The sequence below is a fragment of the Camelus bactrianus genome, chromosome 6 (genome assembly GCF_048773025.1).
Source record: "Camelus bactrianus isolate YW-2024 breed Bactrian camel chromosome 6, ASM4877302v1, whole genome shotgun sequence".
Taxonomy (NCBI): domain Eukaryota; kingdom Metazoa; phylum Chordata; class Mammalia; order Artiodactyla; family Camelidae; genus Camelus; species Camelus bactrianus.
Genome location: NC_133544.1, coordinates 42,832,585 through 42,855,788, shown reverse-complemented (window position 1 = coordinate 42,855,788; position 23,204 = coordinate 42,832,585). Strand labels below are relative to the sequence as shown.

The 23,204-nt window shown below is 42.0% G+C and overlaps 1 protein-coding gene across 3 annotated transcripts in view; it reads right to left on the bottom strand.

The window, feature by feature from the left end:
• Positions 1 to 23,204, bottom strand: part of PYGL (glycogen phosphorylase L) — a 55,511-nt gene that overhangs the window by 21,806 nt on the left and 10,501 nt on the right. For all 3 annotated transcript variants that reach the window (XM_010966982.3, XM_045504354.2, XM_045504353.2), the window contains exons 5-19: positions 16,907 to 17,038; positions 13,719 to 13,830; positions 13,280 to 13,362; positions 8,788 to 8,931; positions 8,164 to 8,256; positions 6,853 to 6,999; positions 6,384 to 6,547; positions 5,795 to 5,909; positions 4,985 to 5,086; positions 4,706 to 4,853; positions 4,526 to 4,584; positions 4,299 to 4,440; positions 2,217 to 2,424; positions 1,159 to 1,293; positions 637 to 703 (exon numbers count right to left, since the gene is read on the bottom strand). In XM_010966982.3, coding sequence (XP_010965284.2) covers positions 637 to 703; positions 1,159 to 1,293; positions 2,217 to 2,424; positions 4,299 to 4,440; positions 4,526 to 4,584; positions 4,706 to 4,853; positions 4,985 to 5,086; positions 5,795 to 5,909; positions 6,384 to 6,547; positions 6,853 to 6,999; positions 8,164 to 8,256; positions 8,788 to 8,931; positions 13,280 to 13,362; positions 13,719 to 13,830; positions 16,907 to 17,038 — 1,851 coding nt within the window. The remainder of the gene's footprint in view (positions 1 to 636; positions 704 to 1,158; positions 1,294 to 2,216; positions 2,425 to 4,298; positions 4,441 to 4,525; positions 4,585 to 4,705; positions 4,854 to 4,984; positions 5,087 to 5,794; positions 5,910 to 6,383; positions 6,548 to 6,852; positions 7,000 to 8,163; positions 8,257 to 8,787; positions 8,932 to 13,279; positions 13,363 to 13,718; positions 13,831 to 16,906; positions 17,039 to 23,204) is intronic.

Genomic DNA, 23,204 nt, shown 5'->3' with positions numbered 1-23,204 from the left:
TTTCAAAGACTAAGGGGTCGACACTTTCCCAATAAGCTAAGGCTCAGTTTTAGAATTATTTTAGCAGATTTTTCAAATACTGATGGTGATCCCAGTCACTACTGGTCAGAATCTCTCAGAGGAGGGGGCATCTATACTTTGCAAAATCTGATGATTCTGATGCACTTCTGGTTAAGGAACCTGGCACCAAACGGGCTCCTTGAGGGGAGGAGGTGGGAGGGGCTAGACTTTGTCCACACCGGCGTCAGTGCCCAGCATGGAGCCTAATGTGGAGGAGGCCCCAGTGCCTCTCTGTTGAATACATGAGTGGGTAAAGTGAGTATTTAATTTGGCTTCACACTCTTAGTTTCTAGGACATGCAGGCTCCATGGTGGGTGCTTAATACATATTGAATTATTTGTGACTTATTACTTGGATATTAAAAAACTTACAACTGCTACTGAAATCTCAAATCCCAATCTCTGCCTGAACTTGAAAAAAGTCAAATTTTGATCTGAAAAAACCTAGAGAACTGCCTCAACTCCCTTTTTTGATTGGTTAGTGGGGACCTGTTCTTTAGATTAAAAAAAAAGAAACCAAAATTTTAAGCTACCGTAGTAAACTGGTTTCATTTGTAAGTCTCGGCAGTGTACTCACCATGTACAACTGACTGACTTTTTCTTGACACTTGACATAGGCTTCATAGTCGGCAAAGACTTTAAACCTGTTGTTTTTTGTTGTTGGTTTTTTTGCAATCGGAAGGAAAAAACAAAACAGAAAGTTCGTTAACAGATGTGTACTAAGATTCCATTTAAAATTCTCTTTTGCTTAATGCTTAATGCATGGCTGGCTTACCAAACTGGTATTTCTGTTCACAAGGGTTTCAACCAGCCCTCAGCCTTTCTATGGTTCTTCCCACACGTAAGAGCAGCATCATACGGATGCATCTGAAAGCTGGGTACACCAGTGGATGGAGAAGAAGAACCCCAGATTTGTGGGTCTTATGCTTAAATCATCCCAGCATGGTTAGTGGACAATGTCTAGTTTTTCTTTCCAAGCCTGGGTTAGCTTATCGGATCACAGATCTAGGCTAATCTGGCCAGCTGTGCTGTATTTAGTTTAAGACGTTCTCGTCCCCTGTCACAGCCCAAATAGCTCCATTTTCTTTTGGGAACTCACCTGTCATGATAAAACAGCATGTTGATTAAGTCTTTGAAGAGGTCGGGCTGCTTGGGAGAAAAGAAGCCTTTGTCAATTTGATCGATGGCCAGCTTCAGCTCTGGAAGTGCCTCATAATATTTTTTTGCCTCGTACCTGTGGAATGGGATTTGGGGAGGAGAATGAGAAAAGGTTCTGTTAGTGTCTGTGATTAACAAAACACTAGACACCCCATTAGCTGTGAAAAATGCATTCAGAAATACTGGCACTTACAGCAGTCATTGTGGAGTTCAACGGGGGTATAAATAATGTTTAACCAGATCCTGAAATTTTTTTTCCCCACTAAATTTGATTAGTTCCTTGTAACCAAAGACACTAAGGACAATAGATAATAAAATTCCTCGTCACAGAGCAACAGTCTAATCTGGTAAAATACAGAAGGATTCATTTCAAAGCAGACTTTACAGCTCTAAACAAGTGTGCACTTGGTTTTTGGACTCACAAATCCTGAATTTTTTGCTACTGAGTGAAAATTTACTCCCAAGGGTTGGGAAGTACATTTGACACCCTCCAAATTTTGTGATCCCTGTGGTTCCTTTGGACTGTTTCTTTATTTCTTATTTTATCCAGGTTAATAAACCTATCTTGATATTAAGTGGAACAAGTATTCCAGGTACTTCTATACAACCAGACCTATCCTCTACTATATTTTAGTCCATTTCTTTGAGATTGTAAAGCAATATCAGATGGTTTAAGTTATAGGCAAAAACTTCAACTACATACCAGTTCAGTTTTTTGATAAAGGAAAAAAAATCACAGATGCGGACAAGTGACTAGCTCACGAGGCCAGCTCTGCCATGGCTGATGACAAATAGCAATGACCCCACGTACCTGGGCCCAAACCCCTTTTACTTTCACTTGCTGGGTGTACCAGGACTCGTCGGTGGTCAGCAGGGAGATGGGACTCACGGGAGGTGTTCTGCTGCCACACCTCCTGTGACCTGCCCCAGTGGTACACCTGGGTGAGCAGGCACCCTCCTGGGGAGACACCTGCCCAACAAGCAGGACTGCTCTCTCACCCTTTCTTGTCCAAAGCAGCCACGTCCTCTACTCTCATGCCAAAGATGAACAGGTTCTCCTCCCCGGCTTCCTCGGCCATTTCCACGTTGGCCCCATCCATGGTCCCGATGGTCAGGGCCCCATTCAGCATGAACTTCATATTGCCTGTCCCCGAGGCTTCCGTGCCTGCGGTGGAAATCTGCTCCGACAGATCTGTGGCTGGAATGACTGCAAGAAGGCAGGCTAGAATGAGTGACTCCGTCTCTCTGGATCTGCTCGTATGGTGTCCGAGCGTCCATCTAGCTGGCCTGTTTTGCTTGCTACAGTGGGACTTGTGCATCAAGATGAACATCAGACAGTGTAGCAGGATAGATCGCACTCTTCCCTTTGACTCAGGCAACCACTTTTGCCCTGTTTTGATGCGCTGTGCTGGCGGTCATGGCCACAAGGCTAAACAACTATATGCTTGTACTACTCTCTCTTCGTCAATCAGCTTTAAAGAACACCTACTGAACCTCTGCTATAAAAGTTGACACTACTGGGAAATAAAATTCATATGTTATGGCAAGACAAGAAAAATTTAAACATAAAAAATTTTCTCTGCCCTTTAGCCTCCTCTCCCCTCTGCTGTGCATCAGCCAAACTTCCCCATCAGCAGAAATACCTGTTCACCCATAAAAAGCAACATGCTCCTAGCACCAACAAGACAACTCCTTAAAGGATAACATTCCTTCCTCATCTTGTAAGGGGTCGCATGACCCACCACTTTGTACTTGGCAGGTCTCAACTGTGTAAACTGTCAGTAATACGACATTTAAGGTAAAGCCCTCCGTCTCAAAAAGCTTACATAACTGTGCTTGGACTTCTTGGGAGCAGAACAGTTCTCAGAGCTTTCTCAGAGGCTATTCCCAGGTTATAATCCTCAATTTGGCTCGAATAAAATTTTCCATTTCTTTCTTAGATTGACTGATTAATGTTTCCATCGACACTGAGTTTCTCTTCTTCCCCTTCTTCCTTTCAATTTTTGTTATAGTTTTATTTTTATTTCTTCTATTTTGTAACTTTACAAAATACATTGAAACTTCTCTTTCTTGATTCTTAAAATCCAGAATCTTTCCCAACCCCTCTTTCGCAATCTGGGGAAATTGGATTGTGTCATTCCTTCCACTTCTCACCGCCCTCCTTCCAGTTTCACTGCGGGGAAATAAGCCACAGGTAAGGAGGTGTGCCTGGGGCCTGACAGCAAGCCTCCGACCTTTCGGCCTGATTTACACACAAATTAGTGCTGCCTGCAGCTCCGCCCACCGCCAACCAGTCTCAAAGGGTCAGACCAATTTTCTGCTTTACTTTGAGAGCTTATCTGTGGATTAGATATATATCTTCATTTGCATCCATAAGAATCTGGCTCATTTTTCTTTATGCTGACAGTTCTTAAACAGTAACATCAGAGGACCCAAAAACACCTCAAGAAGAGAAAGGTCCCTTTTCAATTTGGGAAAAGGGTGAATACAGCATTAGCATTTGCATGTGGATCGTGCTTTGCGATGCAAATAAGCAAAGGTCCCCGTGGAAGAGAAAGGGATGCTGGCTTCTGGCCAGTCCAGCTGTCCCCACGTGGGAACTCCATGCCTGCTCTCAGAGACTATCTGAGGCACATCTAAGCCTCCGGCTTTGGCAGCCTGACACCTGCCCTCATTCTCTGTTGCCACATGAGCAAAAACAGCCCTTCCCTCCATGAGGTGATCAGAGTATCTAGGGGCTGGGGAATGGGTGTTCCACTACAAAACTGGGGCTGGGAACTGAAGACTCTTTTTTTTTATTAGTAGAGCACAGTGTGTACATTACCAAAATCTTGGAGCCACTTCCTCCAGCACCCAGCTCTGACCAGTGGGGAGGAAAATGTGCTGGCAACTGTAGTCTGTGATGTTGACTGTGGGGACAGTCATCTCAGTGTCAGTTGAGTCACCTTACAAGTTCTTAGCTTAGGGCCTCATTCTAGCTAAAGGTGATACCTTCTATCTTGAGGTCAGCGGCTCCATTTTTCTGTAGCGTGTAATCTAGAATCTGCCCTGGCCATGCAAGGTTTGTGAGGAGGGCCCTACCTTTCTCAGCAAGAGACACTCTGTAGTTCTCCAGGAAGATGAGTTTCAACTTGCTTCCAACCATGGGGTCATTGTTCACCACATCCGCCACTGAAGTGATCAGCTTTATGATCAGTTTGGCCATGTGATATCCTGGGGCAGCCTTGGGGAGGAGTGGGGAACACATGTTGGAAGACAGGCATGATGAGATGAGAATGGCAAGTCCCCAGTGAAGAGAATCAACTTACTTTGCCACCAATGATCACTGTTCTGGGCACGAATAACTTCTTGGGGTCTTTTTTAATGCCTGAAAAAGATGGAGAAGTGGATGGAGCGGAGGATGGGTGACGGCTGGGATGGTGAGAGCTACGCTGGAACTACGGCTTCCTCCTGGGGGCGGGTGGTGGTGGTGGCTGCGGGCGACTCACGGTTGTACATGGTGATCACATGCAGGCAGTTGAGGAGCTGCCGCTTGTACTCGTGGATCCTCTTCACCTGCACGTCAAACATGGAGGACGGGTTGATCTTCACTCTGTACTCCTTCTCCAGGAACTGAGAAAACTTCAGCTTGTTCTCCTGTGGAGACAGTGCATGGTGCCAGAGCCCTCTGGGCTCAGAAGCATCAGGTGGGCGGTCTATGTTTACAGACTGGGGCCCCAACCCTCCCAGCAAGTGGCGGGGAAGGAACCCGCACCAGGAAGCCCCACCTGCTTCACATTGGAAATTTCCCGGAGGAAGACATCATCACCCAGGAAGCTGTGTAGCTTCGTCAGCTGGCTCAAGTCTTTCACGTAGTCCTCCCCAATTCTCTTTTCATTTAAAGGAAAAGGTGACATTAATCAGGGATGGCAGTCAAGCCCAAATGAGCAGTTTCTGTCAGCCTGTGGCATGTGCTCACGTCCCCCTAAAGCTCGCCTACCCCTGCCCCACGGGACACAGAATGGCTTCACTCACAGAAGATGCTAGAAATGCTGTGCAGGAGAAACACTTTGCTAGAATCTTACATGTAGTTTCAGGGGTATTAAGTGTTAAAAACAGAAAACCTACCCAAAGAGGGTGACAAAGAACACAGATTCTACTTGTTTATGCCCTCTGTTACCCTGTTTTATTAAGAAGGGTACCATCTTCCATCTGTATGTCATGAGTGCTGTTAACCAGGACCAGTTACATAACATGTGAGGCTTGGGGGAGGGTGTAGCTCAGTGGTAGAGTACATGCCTAGCATGCACAGGTCCTGGGTTCAATCCCCAGTACTCCCATTAAATAAATAAATCTAATTACCCCCCCCCCAAAACACACAACATTACATGTGGGGCTTTTTTTTTTCCTTTTTTTTTTTTTACAAGAATTAAGAGTTTCAGGATGGCTCCAGTGGAGAATGAAAGCAAGCGGGGCCCCGTGGGACTGCACAAGCCTCTGGCTCTCAGAGACGCAGACTGGATTTGCAAATTATAAGTATACTCTCCGCCTCTTGCGTTCCAGTCAGGGCTCCCCTCCCCTCAGTGCTTCCTGACTACCTCTGCTATTAACTCCGCCAGCCCTGGGTTGCAGAGTAAGAGCCAGCGCCTTGGAGTGATCCCGTTGGTTTTGTTCTGAAACTTGTCTGGTTCTAGCTCACTGAAGTCCTTGAATCTGGAGACAGAAGAGAGACATCACTGAACTTGGCTGGAACGGCAGGTTCCTGCATGCTGAATGGAGTTCAGAGTCATATTCAAGAAGCCAAGTGCAGACTTAGAAAGATTAAATAAAGGTGGAGGGAGGGGCTGACAGCAGCTATGGCTGTCATTCTAAATAAAAATCCATTTGCAATTCAAAGTAATTACAAGAAAAATCCCAAATCTAATCACCAGACGATTTCCTGGCTCTGACATAGATACCAGACTTCTCCGCGGAATAGGGTTTTTTTTTTTGGCTCCTAAGTCTAGAATTAGGATGGTTCAGAGAGGAAGGCCTTTTCTTTTTAGAGAAGGGTTCTTTGTATAGAAGAAAATACTTTTATACATCTTAACGGGGCCTTTCCTCATCTCCAAATGTGACCCTGCATTCACTGGCACTGTCCCACGAATGAAGCAGTGGAGACACACGACCACAGGGAGGGAGGCTTACACTTGGGTCTTCACGATGTCTGAGTGAATTTTAGCCACGCCGTTCACAGCGTGGGAGCCCACAATGCAGAGATGGGCCATGTTGATCCTTTTGCCTCCTTCCTCTTCTATCAGAGACATCCTTCTCAGACGGTCGACATCATTAGGAAACAAGGCAGCAATTTTCTAGGCAAAGGAAGAGAAAGGCCTCACTGGTCACTCAGGTTTATGACAACCGGGGATAACATCATTTACTTCCCCCGTGAAGTCTTTGATGGTGCGAATATAAAATTCACTCCCACAGAAAGGGGTTGGGTTAGCCCTAGGGAGATGCCATCTTCCATTTTAGTACTTTAAAAAGATATCTTTAACACAGCCCCACCAGACTTGCATGCTTTTGAAGTATCAATGACTGAAAGATGTTTGGGCCTCAAGTTTGGGAGGAGGGAAGACCGCAGCAAAAGGGTTATTGGTCTCTCAAAATGACTTACATCTAAATGCTTCTGATTTATCTCATAAATGATTTGCAAATGTCGAGGAAGCAAATTCTCCACCAGCTCTACAGGCCAGCGCTCCAGGGCTTCAGGGAGCACAGTGTGGTTGGTGTAGGCGAAGGTCTTCTGGGTGATCTCCCATGCCTGAGGGGAATGGGGGTGGGGGGGTGGTCAGCAGCTTTGCCCTGCGGACAGGCTGCCCGCAGGTGCACCCCATCCCACAGGCCAGACATTTCCTCAACTCCCGTCCATCTGCAACTGGACAGTTCTATCTGCGGGTATACAGTTAGACATGATCAATTCCACTAGGTTACTAAATGGTCTAGATAGTGGGAACATGTTTTATTTTTGGGGGGGCTTGGGGTGGGGAAGCAATAAAACTGTAGCATAAAACTTAAGACAGCATGCTGATAAATCTTCTCTATTATGCTGGGCCAAATGTCATCCTTCAAAGTCCAAGGACCCCCATTCCTGGGCTCTCAGATGTCTGCCTGTGATTTCTCAACAGATAAAGTACATTTTTTATTGGGTATGTTTGCTCTAACAAACCAATAGCCCTAGGTAATGCCTAATCTATAGCTCAGGCTGGCTTGTTTTGGCCCACCTTATCAGAGTCATAGACCCCACTGCCCTTCACTGACTCTAAAACTCTTACCTCACCTACAACCAATCAGAGACTGTGCACAAGCCGATCAGGCACCTTGTGACCCAACCTTATAAAACACCCCAATAACAGCTCTTGGGGCTCACACAGGCACCCCTCGTCTGTGTCGCCCACTGTTGTCTATGGCAGCGTACCCTAATAAACTCCTTTTCTATTCTCATACTTTATCTCTGGTAAATTCTTTTACCAACCCGCATCACCATGCCACTGATCGGCCCCCACTGTGTCCCACAATATATTATTCTAACTTTCATTTATTAAACAAAATTTGAGGAATAAAACTTAAGTAATGTTCTAAGAAAGTACAAAGTATGTTTGAAATCAATGAGGACAATTTCAGTGGCTGTATTCTGAGTTAAGAGTTTAATTTAGACTCCTTTCAGACACAGAAATGGTGAACACAGTTTAAGCCTTAATATAGCTACCAAGCTGTGTTCCATTAGGAATGTGTTTATTTATTTCTTAGTTTTATTCCCTGAAAAGCAGTAAGGACTGAGAAATGTGAGCACCAGGGCAAACTGACTTTCAACGGTTGGAAGTTTGCAACAGTAACTTATTGTGAAAAACTGTAAAAGGAGCTTTTGGCAAAATCTCCCAGCCACAGATATTCTGGTCAAAGGAAAAAGAAGGCAAACCATCCAGACCTTGGACCAGGGCAATTTTTCAATATCCACAAAAATCCTCATCAGTTCTGGGATGGCGAGTGAGGGGTGAGTGTCGTTCAGCTGGATGGCGACCTGTGTGGGGAAAAGAGAGCAACATGAAGGTGCCCGGTGGCCCGGGTCTGGCTTCCCTGTCCTGACACTTCCCTCATCCCTACACCAAGCAAAACGTCCACCTCCTGGGGAAACGCTTTAAGCATACTTACTCAATTTTTTTTTTTTAATGGAAGTACAGTTGATTTAGAATATTGTGTTAGTTTCAGGTGTACAGCATAGTGATTCAGTTTTAGATATATTTTTTCAGATTATTTTGTTATAGGTTATTATAAGATATTGAATAAATTCCATGTGCGATACAGTAAATCCTTATTGCTTATCTATTTTATGTATAGTAGTGCGTATCTGTTAATCCCATACTCCTAATTTGTCCCTCCCACCCCTCCCCTTTGATAACTACAAGTTTGTTTTCCTTGTCTATGAATTTGTTTCTGTTTTGTATATAGATACTGAACTTTTTTAGCACTGACTGAGACAGAGGAGTAAATCTGATGGGAGGTACCGATCCTCTGAGCTGTTCCCATCTGTGTTTACAGACTGAATACTTGCCTGATCTGGGAAGGCATCAAATGAAGTTCCGGCACCATCACTGGAGCTAAACTTAGAGGCTTTGAAACGTCGGATGACATCTTGCAAGGTAGCAGCCACCACAAAGTACTCCTGCTTCAATCTTAGCTCCTTCCCTTCAAAAAACTTCAAACCAGAGAGACTGAGTGAGACTGGCTCACATTATTAGATGTGGCCAGAAAGTGGCTGGCATCTCCTGCTCAGGGGACTTTAAGGCTAAAGCCCATGGAACGTCTGGTGGAATATGACAGGCTGAATGCCAAGCCTGAGCCTCCTGAAACTCCACTAGAATGATGGTGAAGGGATTTTTAAAAAGCAGACTCATAAAGGATGAAGGGAGTGAAGAGAAGACAACAGCAACAACTTTTTAGAAGCTGAAGAACAGGTGGATAAATGGTAATTGAACCAGAAGATCCTGACCGAGTAGTGGAGAAAAGCCAAAAGAGCAACCCAGTGTATACACTGAAGCCCCCAAAAGGCACAGGAATTGTCAGCATTGGGTGCTCTTAGAAGTACAGGTGAGGATGAGGAAAAAGGTTAGTTGAGAGCCTAAGAAGCAGGTGGCCCCAGACTTCATCTCCAGTTCCCTTAGCTGAGCAGTATCCTTTGCCAACTCAGGCAGAAGCTGGAGAGATATTCTTGAGAGATGGTAAAACACGGGTCTCTGAGCTGGAGGGCAGCAGGTGCAGTTGAAGGCAGGGGCCCCACACCATGCTGAAACTGGGGGAAGAGGGCTCAGTGAAAGTTTATGTACTGAATGCTGACACTTTTAGCCTTCTCCTCCCAATCAAATTTTAGAACACGGGCAGCCAATATTAATTCCACCAGGAAGGAAGCTGCAAGGGTCTTGTCTAGGGAGTTTGACCAGCCCAGGAGGGAGGACCTAAAGACACTGACATGAGGAGCTCCACCAGGAAAAGGCCCCAGCAGGTCACAGGACAGTGAAGCCTAAAGCTCCCTAAAGCTTGTAGGGACCTTGCTCTTCAGTTTTAGTGGGCAGCTAAGGATCATTGGACATCTAAGAAAAACTTCTAAAAGAGGTCAAAATAACAAACAAACAAAAGCCAACTTAAAGGAAACAGAGATTAGAGAAAAGAATATTATAGGAATACCACCAATATCCTCTGATTAGAGACTGCATTCAAGAACTAAGAATAAGATGCTTTAAGAAAATACCTGGAGGAAAAAAGATTACTTGCAAATTAAAACATAATAGCCAAAATGAAAAATCCAGTAGAAAGACTGGAAGAAAAGAGTTGTGATGGCCCAGAAACTTGAGCAAGAAGACAAAGAGATGATAAATATAAAAGATAAGAAACTAGAGTACTCGCTGAGGATGTTTAATGCCAGACCACTTCTCAGAGAGCCGGAGTCCTGTGCTCCCAGACTGAAAGGGTACCCAGGCATGATGAGTTGAAACAGACCCACACCAAAGCACACCCCCCAAAACTTTTAGTGCCCTTGGAGATAGGAGGATAAGAAAGGGAAAGAGGGAGGGAGACTAAAAGCTTTCAAAGGAGAAAAAAGCAGAATTCAAACAAAGATCAAGAATCTGAATTGAATTGTATTTTTCAGCGACACCAAAAACTAAGTGATTAAAAAAACCAAAATCTTTGAGTCTTTGGTACCCAGGCAAACTACCATGTGAGGGCAGAATAAAGACATTTTCCAACTGCAAGGCCTCAAAAAATTCACCTCACATGCATCCTTTTCCAGGAAGCCCCAAGCATGTGTACTACCAAAACAAAGGGGCAAACGAAAAAAAAAAAAAAGAGAGAGAGAGAGAAAGAGCGAGCCAGACTGGAATCCAGGAAACAAATGTCCCCGGAGGGTATATGAGCACAGAGGTCCTCAGAACGATGGGGAAAGTAGGTCCCAAGGTGACAGTGGCACAGCCAACAGGAGAGATCCATCCAGAAGAGACTTCAAAACCAAGTCAGCAGAATACCTAATCTGTTTGAATATACTGGGAGGAAATTTATACAGCTGGAGTAGAGTGTAGGATAAATTAGGGGGAAGTACTCAGGAAACCAAGCAAACAAAATTATTAACTCCAAGAAAAACAAAAACTTTTCAAGGAGAGGAAAAATAACCATTAGATGATGACCTGTATATGCACAGATCAGCTGTCTGTAGCGTTGACAGGGTCAAAATATGTAAACACTGATTGCGGAGCAAGTGGGAATTACCGTGTAATTATGTAGAGAGACTGGGGCATAGGAAACGTGCTTGTGTGGCGCGGGTGGAAGTTTGTGTGAGGAAGTGGGCGAGATTCTCATCTTCAGTAGTGGTGAGTCGATAAACAATTGTAAAGAGGAAAATCACGAAGCAGCAATAACAGCATGTTACTACAGATACGGCGGTAAATATCCAGAAAATCAATTAAAGGCAAGGGGATAGAACTGCTTTGGGGAAGTGGAAATGGGAGACTGATTTTACAATCAGCCCCACAGAACCGCTTTTCTCTTTAAACCATGGGCATGTACAACTTTGATAAAAATATAAAAGCCAAATTAAAAATTAAAAGCCATTAATAGGAAAACTGTCTGGATTGATATTACCAATGGGAATTTATAAGTGGTAGAATTTGAACTTTTTAAAAAAATTTACTTCTTTTTGTACTTTTTAATATTGTTTTCATTTCTTTTTCTAATAGCATGTTTCATGGTAAAAAAAATAATGAAATCATTATTCTAAAATAAACCCCCACATTAATCTATCCATAATGAATTAAACATTTATTGAGTTAGGGAATTTTTAATGTCCTAGAAATAGAATGACTAATTAAACATAATCACTGATCTCAGTAAGTTCAAACTAGTGAGGAGAGAGAGATGTATAGACAAGGCGTGAAATAAAACATGACATTTAAAAAATTTTATGTTGTATTTAAATATACATACTTTGGGAAACTGGGTACTTAGGTAATTCTTTATCTGAGCCCTGAAAGATGAGTAGGAATTTGCCAGGTGAGCACAGAGAGCCAGAGTAGCCTGTTCAGGCGGAGGAAGTGTGGGCAAGGCATGGAGATGAGAAAGAACAGGGTGGATAATCCCGTCCAGCTGGGACCTCATTGCCAGGGCAAGGTCACGGAGGACGTGTTAGAGAACCCAGGAATACACCTAAGATTCTGTACTTCTCTTAGGGGTGATCAGAAGCCTGAAAGAACTTTAAGCAGAAGGAAAAAACATCTCACTAGTTGCAAAGGGAGAACAGGGGCAAGATTCTTGGAAGACAAACTGACGAAAAGGGCTGTGACCAAGTTGGGGAGAGGGGATAAGTTTGTTCTTATGGTTACAGTACAAAAAAGATTTATTAACTCATACTTAAAAACAAGCATGATCCTGAGAGCTACCTTTCACCCAATGAACTGGGTCAGCTCTGCAGCCCATGCTAACTTAGTGTGCCTCGTCAATTGCTGTAGATGATTATTTCCAAGTAAAGTTAGGTTTGGTCCTTACTGAGGACAGAAGGATGAATTTCAAGCCCCTTCTAGTTAAACAATCCTGTAGGCCTGAGTATTGTTAAGCAGTATGGCCCCAGACATGGAAGGATTCTTTCTTTAATTGACCATAAAATTGAACAATCTTTTGCTTTTGGGTTACAGATTTCTCTGCAGTGTACTGAAGTCACATTGTTTCTCATAAAGATAAAATAATATATACAATTAAGTTCCTGAAAATGCTGCATCCTCCTTGGACACCAGGGTTTAGCACCAAGTGGACTTCTGGTCTTAGGACCATTTATGTCCTAGTCACCAAGATCCTTGTTCTATGCCATCTTAGTGGAGGATAGTACTAATTTTGTTGCTTCTGAGATTATTAAAAAAAAAAAATCCTTATACTTTCCAGAAAATTATTTCACCCATAGAGAAGTTAGAGTTAAGCATATTTAAATTAAGAATCCATAGCAGTCATCTGAGATCCAGTTCCAAGTTTTATTTTTTAAACTAAGCTATTTTTAGTGTAAAATTAGAAATAATCACCTATAAGAAAAAGTTACATAAGATAAACAAGCGGCATAAGAAAAAAGTGTCGACTCCTGGGTCCACCCTGAGGTCCGTGACACCCCTTCACCTGGGGCCGGAAGGTCGGAAGAGCCCCGTCAGTGAGGGGAAGAGGACAGGCAGGAGACTGGATGAAACTTCTGTCTGCACACAAGTAGTGCTTCACCAGCGTTGCGCCTCATCTTTTATGCCCCAGTTTCGTTTTGAGACATATGTATAGAGCCTCCCAATTAGTGATGGGCTCAGTAATCAAGGGCAAATACCAATTGTGATTTCATGATAGGCATGAATTTGTTTTCCTTACTTGGATGAGAGGGGAAATCTAGACAATTCAGGAAGAGATATGGAGATTTTTTCCTCATTGAAGGAAAAAAATAAGTATTAAGTATATGTGTTTTGGCTACCGAATAGGCACTTGTGAAGTAAGCGGCTCCTGTTTCCGCTGGGAAAGCAAGCTTGATTACTCACGTTATCATTGGGGTAGAGGACCCGGGAGATGTTCTCGGCCAGATTCCGGTCCAGCACCGCCTGAATGTAGTCTCCAACGTTAACTGAGGGAAATATTAGAAAAACGAATAAGCAGACAAGCCAGCCACTGTTTTCAGAAGCCCCTCGGTCTCACCTAATGCTTCTTGAGTACCATGTGGGATTCCTAAAATCCCTAAAAATTCAAAAGGATTTCAGGAAACCTTCATGTGGTGATTCACAGGAGTGTCTAAGAGGGTCAGATGGAAGGACTGCTTTAAATGTGTCTCCCATGCCTGCTCCATAAAATGGGGCTGCTTTAGTCACTAAACAGTTCAGGTCAGAAACTCAGGGCTTTTTTTCTCAAGTTCAATTGGGTTCTAACTAGTGAACAAAAAGATTAAAGACACACACAAGGAAAGCGAGCCCACGCTGTACTCACAGTCTCTGAGGTTAAAGTCGTTGGGCGCTCGGGCTGACCAGAGGCGCATGGTGTTGACGGTGTTGTTTAGATACCCAGGCACCGGGGTGTCATATGGCAGAGCCAGGACCACCTGTGGGATGAAACCGAAGCTGCTGCTTGCTGTTTCCCACGTAGGTTGAACAGAGCTGGGAGACAGCAGCTGGAATTTGGTTCCCAGCTCCATCACTAACTCAAAACCAAGACAAGGGTCCCAGGACTGGAGGGGAGCCGTGGGGGTTGTCCTCCCAAACTGGAACAATCTGGATGGCTAGGAACCCCTGGACAGATGGTCTTCTATATCATTTCCTCATTGACTGCCCTCTGTGTCCCTTGCCCTAATCTGGATGCAGACCTTTCACATTTCAGATCAAGCCACTGCTCTAAGAATAATAAAATATGATGTACAAAAAAGTGGCAAATGTGGATCTATACCCATTAAAAAGCAGTAATCAGGATAAGCTTCATGTGAGTTATTCAATGATCTAATTTCAAATATGGTGGAAATTAATGGAATAGGAAATTTATGAAGACAAATATTACCTACAATGTTTAAAATGCTATGCTAGGTTTTTCAAAGTTTCATGAAGGGTTATTTTAGAGATCTGACAAACCAGCTGATACCTGGCTGAGATGCATCTAAGTGGTGGGCTTTGGAAACTCTAGCTCAATATTTGCTACAGTCACAGAATTAGAGTAGAACAGGAAGATGAACCGTTTCACGTGAATTTAAAATTTCTGTAGGAAGAAAGTTTTCTATTCCCTGCCTCATCAAAGCCAAGCTCTAAGGAAGGGGAGGATGCTAGAGATCATTTGGTGCAACTTACTCATTTTGGACAAGAGGGGAAGGAGGCTGAGAGAGGTGACTTGCCCAAGGTCACAGTCAGTGGTAGGGTGAAACCTAACCACAGAGCTCTTTGATTCGGTCTGCTGAATTAGGAAGGAATGAAGCACTCCAGCCTGTATCAATCAATCACACATATTCAGTCATGCTTTCATGAACATAATGACCACAGAATGAAAAAAGCACCCTTATTTGACTATCTTTCACTAGGAAATAAAGGTGTCTGGAGGTTCTTAAAGCAAGTTGTGATCAATCAGAAAAAGTCATTTACAGAGTGGGATTGAGTCTGGGTTCAAAAGTGATTCATCCTTCTAACTCTCAAAGCATAACTGAGGCAGCTGGGGAGGCCCATGGCTCAGATGTCCCTTTAGAGAACTTCAAGGAGAAGCTGCCACCTCGGAGCTCACGCCGAGGCTGCGCTTTCTCTGGGATGCTCCCATCGTGGTGGGAGCCGGGACTTCCCTCCTGAGTGATGTCCCATCAGCCCGGGCACTTGCTCAGAGCTCCAGAGGTCTGAAGCTCTTCGTGAGAATCCTTTCTGCTTCTCTCTTCACAAGTGTCACACCTGCGCTGCAGTCTGAACGACTTCCCACCTCCTCCTGCTCCCTTTCCCCCTCATCTTTCACAGGCGTTTCTGCAATGGCTCACTGTGCTGCTAATTCTCCCTGTGGTCTGCTTCCCAGAGGGCCTGAACTGACACAAGAATGAAACAAACAGCTAGGTTTACTGGAAGCCGTCATAGCCGGCGTACACCAGGTCTGATCTCATGCTCTCTGGCCTCACTCGCTGCAAATCTGGGGCTGATCAGGCAGTGGCGTCAATCCATAAAGTTCTATATGGCTTGGGTCAGCTCACACTTTGTTACATCTGCCCCATAACCTTGCCTTTGCGGGCACAGAAAAGCACACTCTCTTTAATTGAATTTCTGGATATATTTAAAAAACATCTAGACGTGCTTTGTAAATACAAGATCATGTAAACTGCACACATTTAAACAGATTAGAAGCCACTGGAAGTTTTAGACACCAAATAATTGCTAGGTAATATCAAAAACATGTGAAAATTCTTTGGGCATATTAACAATTGATTTGTTTGCAGCTCTCCTGATCATATTTGTAATCAACTGCAGCTTACAACTTAGATTGTGGTCTATTGTTTAACCAAAATAAAAGGGGTGGGGTGTGGACAGAGGGAAACTTATCTTGAAATCACAGTATTAGTTTATTCCTTATATCATTATGTATAATGACCTATTTTAGCTTCTAATCTGTTATTTCATATGCTGAATAAATCATGTTCGGATAGGAAAAGCTTTTTTAAAAAGTCTTATTTTTCTGAACCATGAATAGCTTTGCATGGATTAGCAGAATAAATCATCAGTTTAAAAGTCAGCTATAACATGGGTCTTGACTCTTCTAAGACAAAATGAAGCATTTATTAATGGAGATTAACCCATAAACGAACTGAATTTAGCATTACAGTACTGAATTTCACTCCTGATTTTGCTATGTAAGAGCAATGATTCCTTGGTCTTTACCATTTTCTTTAAGCTTTTAAAGAACGGCCAGTGAGACATCTTTTCCAGCCTAAGGCCATATTTATTACACAAATATCTCAAGTGGAGCCTCCAGTGACTGGACAACACAGTCCAGGAGTTCTTAGGGGTTATTTATCAGGAAGTATGAGGACAGCAAAGCACAAACCACAACTGGAGGAGCTGAAAAGTGAATTTTGTTCAGCAACAGGGTAACACTCTAATCTAGCAGCAGGATAAATACACGCCCGTGACCTGAGGACACTTGGATTGACACCAGCGTGATTTCTCTAGAAGTGGTTTGACACCAAGATAACAGAGTGCATTTCATAGTATTTTCCATTGTTTTTCTTGACTTTGCAATGAGAAGAGCTTTAGTGATCCTTGGAATAACACTTCAGCTTCAAAATATTTACCCCTGAGAATTTACAAGTCAATGTATATATGGCAATAGGGTGAGAAACGACACTTAAATTTATTCAATCTTGGTTTCCACAACTTTACTGGGGGAGTTAAACATGCTGGGATGATAGAACTGATTAGCCTCTGATAAAGTGGATGACAGTGGATGACAAAATGACCTTGGTAAGTCACTTAACCTTGGGGAAGTCACTTCTCTCTTAGCCTCAGCTGCTTTGTCTCCAAAAAGAGTGGGTTCCACTAAGAGAAGTAACAGATTTATTTATAAAAATATACTCTATTACTCAATATACAACACACTATAGTCAATGCTATGTACACATATCTGTGTCATCCTCTATACAGCGCTCAGTGCGAGGATGCTCAGAATACCTGCGTGTCGACCCACTTGGCCCCGGCCTCGGTGTGCTCTACTCTTCCGTAGAAGTGCACAGGCAGCATGAACTCTGGGCGGGCCTTCTCCCAGGGGTTTCCATGCCTGAGCCAATCATCTGCCTCTTCTATCTGCAAAAAGAACACGGCTTAGAATTTGTTTTTCAGGAGATGTGGCCCTAGCCCTTCAATTATATCAAATGAAAAGTATTTTTGACTGAATCAACTCAAGAATACTGTTTTGGCTCCCAGATGTAGAAAATAAATTTATGGTTACCAAAGGGGAAAGGTAGGGTGGAGAGGAAGGATAAATTAGGAGTTTGGGATTAGCAGATACAAACTACCATATACAAAATACATAAATAACAAGGTCCTACTGTGTAGCACAGGGAACTATATTCAATAGCTTGTATTAACCTATAATAAAGCAGAATATGAAAAAGAATATATGTACATGTATAACGGAACCACTTTGCTGTACACCTGAAACTAACATTGTAAATCAACTACAATTCAATTAAAAAAACACCAAAACAATAACAACAACAAAATGTATTACTATGTCAATGAATTCCAATAAGGCATTTGATAAAATTCAAAAGAAAAAAAAAAGAATACTGTTTTGGCAAAAAAGATGTTGGTTCTGTCAATCTCAATTCATCTTTGTTATGGTCTTACAGCCTAAGTGAACAATACTTGCTAATATTGCTCTAAATGTTTTAAACATATTATTGCATTTAATCCTCATAACAACCCAATAGGAGGGAACTATGATTTCTCCTTTTTTAAAGATGAGGAAGTTGTAACTTCCTCAAAGTTGCACAGATACTAAATGGTACAGATAAGATCTGATGGTAGGTCTGTGTGTTCTGTAGCCTGTTTTAACATCTGCAAATGGTTTCTGTCAAGAGTCCTGTGTCTAGAAAACACAGAATCAGTTAAGAAAAGCTACTCATAGAAAGCTTCCCTGATAGTGTTTATTTCAGTGTTGGTACAGAACACTGTCACATTTTCTTTTCATTTTTAAAATTGAACTATAGTTGATTTACAAAATGGCATTAGTTTCAGGTGTACAGCATAGTGATGCAGTATTTTTGTTGATTATATTCTCTTACAGGCTCTTATAAGACAATGGGTATAATTTCCTGTGCTATACAGTATATTCTGGTTGCTTATCTACTTTATACACAGTAGTTTGTACCTGTTATCCCATACCTCTAATCTGTCCCTCCCTCCTTCCTTCCCAACTTTGGTAACCACAAGTTTGTTTTCTCCATCTGTGAATCTGTTTGTTTTGCATATACATTCATTTGTATTATTTTTTAGCTTCCATATATAAGTGATATATAGTATTTGTCTTTCTCTGTGTGACTTATTTTACTAAGCATAATATTCTCTAGGTCTATCCTCATTGCTGTATGTGCAAGTGACAGTATTTAATTCTTTTTCATGACTGAGTGATATTCCATGGTGCGTGTGTGTGTTTATCTCACATCTTAATCCCATATATATATCACAGTTTCTTAATCCCTTAATCCAATCATCTGTTGATGGACATTCAGGCTGCTTCCATATTTTGACTATTCTAAGTAGTGCTGCTGTGAACACTGGAGTGCATATATCTTTTTGAATTAGTGTTTTCATTTTTTCTGGATATATACCCAGGAGTGGAATTGCTGGATCATATGATAGCTCTGTTTTTAGTTTTTTTAAGAAAACTTCATACTGTTTTCCATAGTGGCTGCACCAATTTATACACCCACCAACAGAACACTATTACAATTCTGTAGTCTTTGTTTAGTTTAATCCTTAACGTAATTTTGATCTGATAGTGAACTATTAGTTATAGTTCATTTTGAAAATAACATACACTGAAGGTAAGGAATTTATTTTATTGACAATCTCAACATTTTCCCATGTATTTATGTCAATTTATAACAGAAGCTTTATAAAATTTTAATTTTAATTTAATATAATTTTTTATAAAAAAATATAAGGTCATAATTTGTATTTAAGGTATCTTGGACATCAAATGAATTTTGTTTTCTATAAGCAAACAAAAATGCCAAAACAAGAACAAAAAACACGTAGGGGGATGCATTTTAAAAATAAAAATATTATTAGTGAAACCTTTAAAATATTACATATATATTTAAAAATGTAATTGTGTTCTGGCAAGAAAGGAAGGGTAAGGTTTTTTAGTACAAAATCTCCTTGTCCATGAGATTACCCCAAACATGGCTATTTTACCTTTTTGATTCTTCCCTCTTAGAAAACTCAGCTTTAAAGGATATTAACTATGAATTACAACATAATGTGATGTTTCACGATCACCTATATAAGAGTTCAATGTCTGCCCCAGGCACAGTGTGGAGAGAGAGAAACAAACACAGCTGCTGTCTTTTGGGATATTAGACAAAGCATTCATATCAACAGCCTGACAAGCAAACATCCATTTATTCAAACACTGATCATAACTTTCTATCAGGAATGCCGGTAAGCTGCCCATTAACTACCTGCATCGTGTCGAATGAAAAGGGGACTCACAGAGACAACATCTTTAGATAGAAGGTCTAGAGTTAGCAGCTGGAGGCAAGAGGATGTATGAGATGCAGGGTGAGGCCCAGGGAAGGCAGGAGCTAGATGTGAGTTAATCGGTAATCTTGTTAAAATGCAGACTCTCAGTCAGTTTGGGGTGGGGTCTGAAATTTTGCATTTAAAAATTGGCCGCTTAACATGTGGCCGGCGGGTACGTGGTGACACAAAGTCAGTAACTGTAATTCAGAATTTAGACTTCCTCTATCCCAGTCATAAAGAGAACAACAAAAAAAATACAATTAAAATTTTAACAAGCATAGAATGTTATCAGCTGACAAGAAATTGGTTGAAAAAAAAAGAAATTGGTTGAGTCCACTAGTTTGTGTTAATAACTAGAAACTGTATGAATAGTACATAAGAATATCCACAAAGGATCAAACACCCTAACTTACAAAACACTTCATGCTGCCCTTAGGCAAGGGCAGGACTTGGGTTTCAAATACTGGTCAATGTGAACACTGCTTCCTGTAACAGGAAAGAACCGCAAGGCCTATCTGCCTCATTTCAGTGCTCAGGACTGTTGTAAAACACATCTTAGGGTATTATATAAACCAGGAGGATGATGAGGGAGAAACAGCTTTCCTCTCAAAAATCACATGCACAGAAGAGCTGACAACATATTCTCTGCTGAAAAACTTGGCAGAATCAGACTGTTCTGCCCTCAAACAGCATGAAATGCTCATAGAAGAAAGTCTGGGCTCCGGTCCTGGCCTCCTGCACAAGTCAGAGGTTGCATTTGCTCCTCTAAGGACACACTGTTAAGTGACAAGGGACTAGTCAGCCAATTATTCATTTTTTTTTTCTCTTCTGCCCTTAATGACTTTTTTTTTAATGACTTTCTGTTTTTTATTGAAGTGTAGTTGATTTATAATGTTAGTTTCAGGTGTATAGCAAAGCAATTCAGTTATACATATATATATTTTTTCTTTTCAGATTCTTTTCCATTATATGTTATTACAAGAAATTGAATATAGTTCCCTGTGCTATACAGTTGGTCATCTATTTTATATATAGTCACGTAGTAATGTGTATCTGTTAATGCCAAACTCCTAATTTATCCCTTCCCTGCCCTTTTTTCTTTGGTAACATAGTTTGTTTTCTATGTCCATGAGTCTGTTTTTGGTTTGTAAATAGACATTGTATTTTCTTTTTTTTTTTTTTTTTAGATTCCACATATAAGTGATATCATATGATATTTGTCTTTCTCTGTCTAACTTACTTCACTTGATATGATCATCTCTAGGTCCATCCATGCTGCTGCAAATGGCATTACTGCAGTCTTTTTAATGGCTGAGTAGCATTTCATTGTATAAATATACCACATCTTCTTTATCCAGTCATCTGTTGATGGACATTTAGGTTGTTTCCATGCCTTGGCTGTTGTAAATAGTGCTGCTATGAACATTGGGGTGCATGTGTCTTTTAAAACTATGGTTTCCTCTGGATACATGCCCAGGAGTGGGACTGCTGGATTATACAGTAAGTCTATATTTAGTTTTTTAAGGAACCTCCATACTGTCCTCATAGTGTCAGCCAATTACTCTTACTGCCATCCAATGTTGCTCTGATTTCTCCTTGCCAAATAATGGCTGATTTTAATTTCATTGGGTTAACAAGTTCTATAGGAGAAAAGAATTCCTAGCTTGCTGTTCTTTACTGAGTCTCTTCCTGATTTGGCAAGGAATCAGTCAATAATTCCCTCAATGTTACAAAGTCTGTTTTTAAGATAAATTGAAAAATAGATACTTCATAAACACAAGCTGGTCTGAACAGATCGAAGGAGAGAGAATGGCCCCCAGCCACCCCTGCTAAATCCACAGAAGCTGCGGGATGATGATAAATCTCCTTTCTACCTTGGTTTCTTCCAACGAATTAACAAATCGGTCTGTACATTTAGGCTTCCATGTAGCCAGTGACCGCTGAATGCCCTCACTTGCTGAGCCACAGGAAGGGGGGCGGGGCCAGATGGGAGAAGAGCTTTCATTCACATTCAAGTGAGCTGTTTGGAGCTGAACATCCCAGATGAAAAGGAGCTGAGACAAAGCAAGCATGGGTCTGTGGAGTCAGGGGCAACATGCCTGTCTTGAGGGGTAGGGTGGAGGGCAGGTGGCAGCTGGACCGGCATCTTCCTAGAGGAATTATCAAAGCATCTGTACCCAGCCAGCATGGGAGCAGGGGTCAGCTCAGGACCTGTCAGTGGCTGAATTCTAAGAACTGCTTTTCCCCTCAACTGTGGGATGCACAGGATATGAACCAGTGAGCAAACAGCAGGAGCTGTCAACAAACTTTGCTTTCTGATGATACCAAAAATTGAACAATGTTCTGGGTAACGCTGAGAATTCAACAGTGGTCACGAGAAGCGTGCTGGGTATTGTGAACTGCGCATGACTAGTTACAGCAGGCTCGGCACGGGTTCTAAGAGAGAAGGTTAAAGCAGATACCACTAGATTCAACTCTGAGATATCTACTGTCAGTGCCTTTCCGTGAAGAACTTTAGTGTGTGACTGTTAAAGTTTAATGCGAGGCTGTCGCAACTGTCTTTCCCCATCTTCCTCCCAGCGACCAGTTATTTTCATAGAGGACGATTCCTGATAAGGTTTCAACGATCCCCACTAGAGTTCAAGGCACTTAGTGATAAAATTATTTTTGAGGGGAAGAGGGAGAGAGTTCACAATGAACATTTTATTACTGCAAATATTCCTTGAAGAGAGCCTTCAAAAACTGAAAGTCCATCAACCTTTAAAAATCTTCCCAGATAGTGCAATTTTCATCAGCTCTCTCCCTTGTAAGCACAACCATGTAGCTGATGTGAGTGGGAGAGTGACCCTTTTCTCTCCTGGGCATGGCTCCAGTCTAGGTCCCCCCACTCAATCCCTGAGCACGCTGCCCTTGGACTGACTCTTGGGAGTGTGGGAGGGGCTCGGAGAGCTCAGGCTTTTTGGAAATGTTGTCAGTGGTGTGTGTGCATGGTGCAAAGAAAGAGAGAGAAAAAAATTCAAATCACATCCGGGAAAACTATGAACACTAGGGCTAACTGTAGCTCAAAGAGAGATCAAAGACAAAGAGAAATAAATACTTAAGAATCTGGTTTGGTTATATAAAAATAAAATGAGAATCATTTGTATGGATTAATTACTATTTGTGCAATTTTCTAGGGAGTGCTATAATGTTAAATATGTGCCAGACTTATTTGCTATAATAGTTTACAAGATGGTCTGCTTTTATCTTATAAAAAAAAAATTAGAACACTGAGCTCCTGCATCTTGTCAGATAGACATGTTAAGGAGGGCAAGACTCTCGGGTGTAGAAGAGAATACTGAATGTGGACTGGAAATCTGGGGACACAAAATCATATTTGCCAGCGGTGTGATCTGAGGTAGCGTCTCCTCTTAAGGACCTCAGTTGTCTCACAAAAATGGTGACATGTTTCCTACCATAAAGGGCTACTGGGAAAGATCATGAACTAAAAGCTATGTTCTTCCATTTTACGTGCTGCAGAGACAGGACATCGCATATTATAGGTGGTCCACAGTCAGGCAGTGGGTGATAAGTATCTTCAGAGCACCCCTGGGAGACTGGCACTGGACGAGATGCTATGGGCCTGGTGGGGAATGATGCCGGCAGGCCCTCTGCTCTCAGGGAGCTTACACCCTAAAGCAGGAAGATTGATGGTATTCACTGATTTCAAACAAATGCCAGA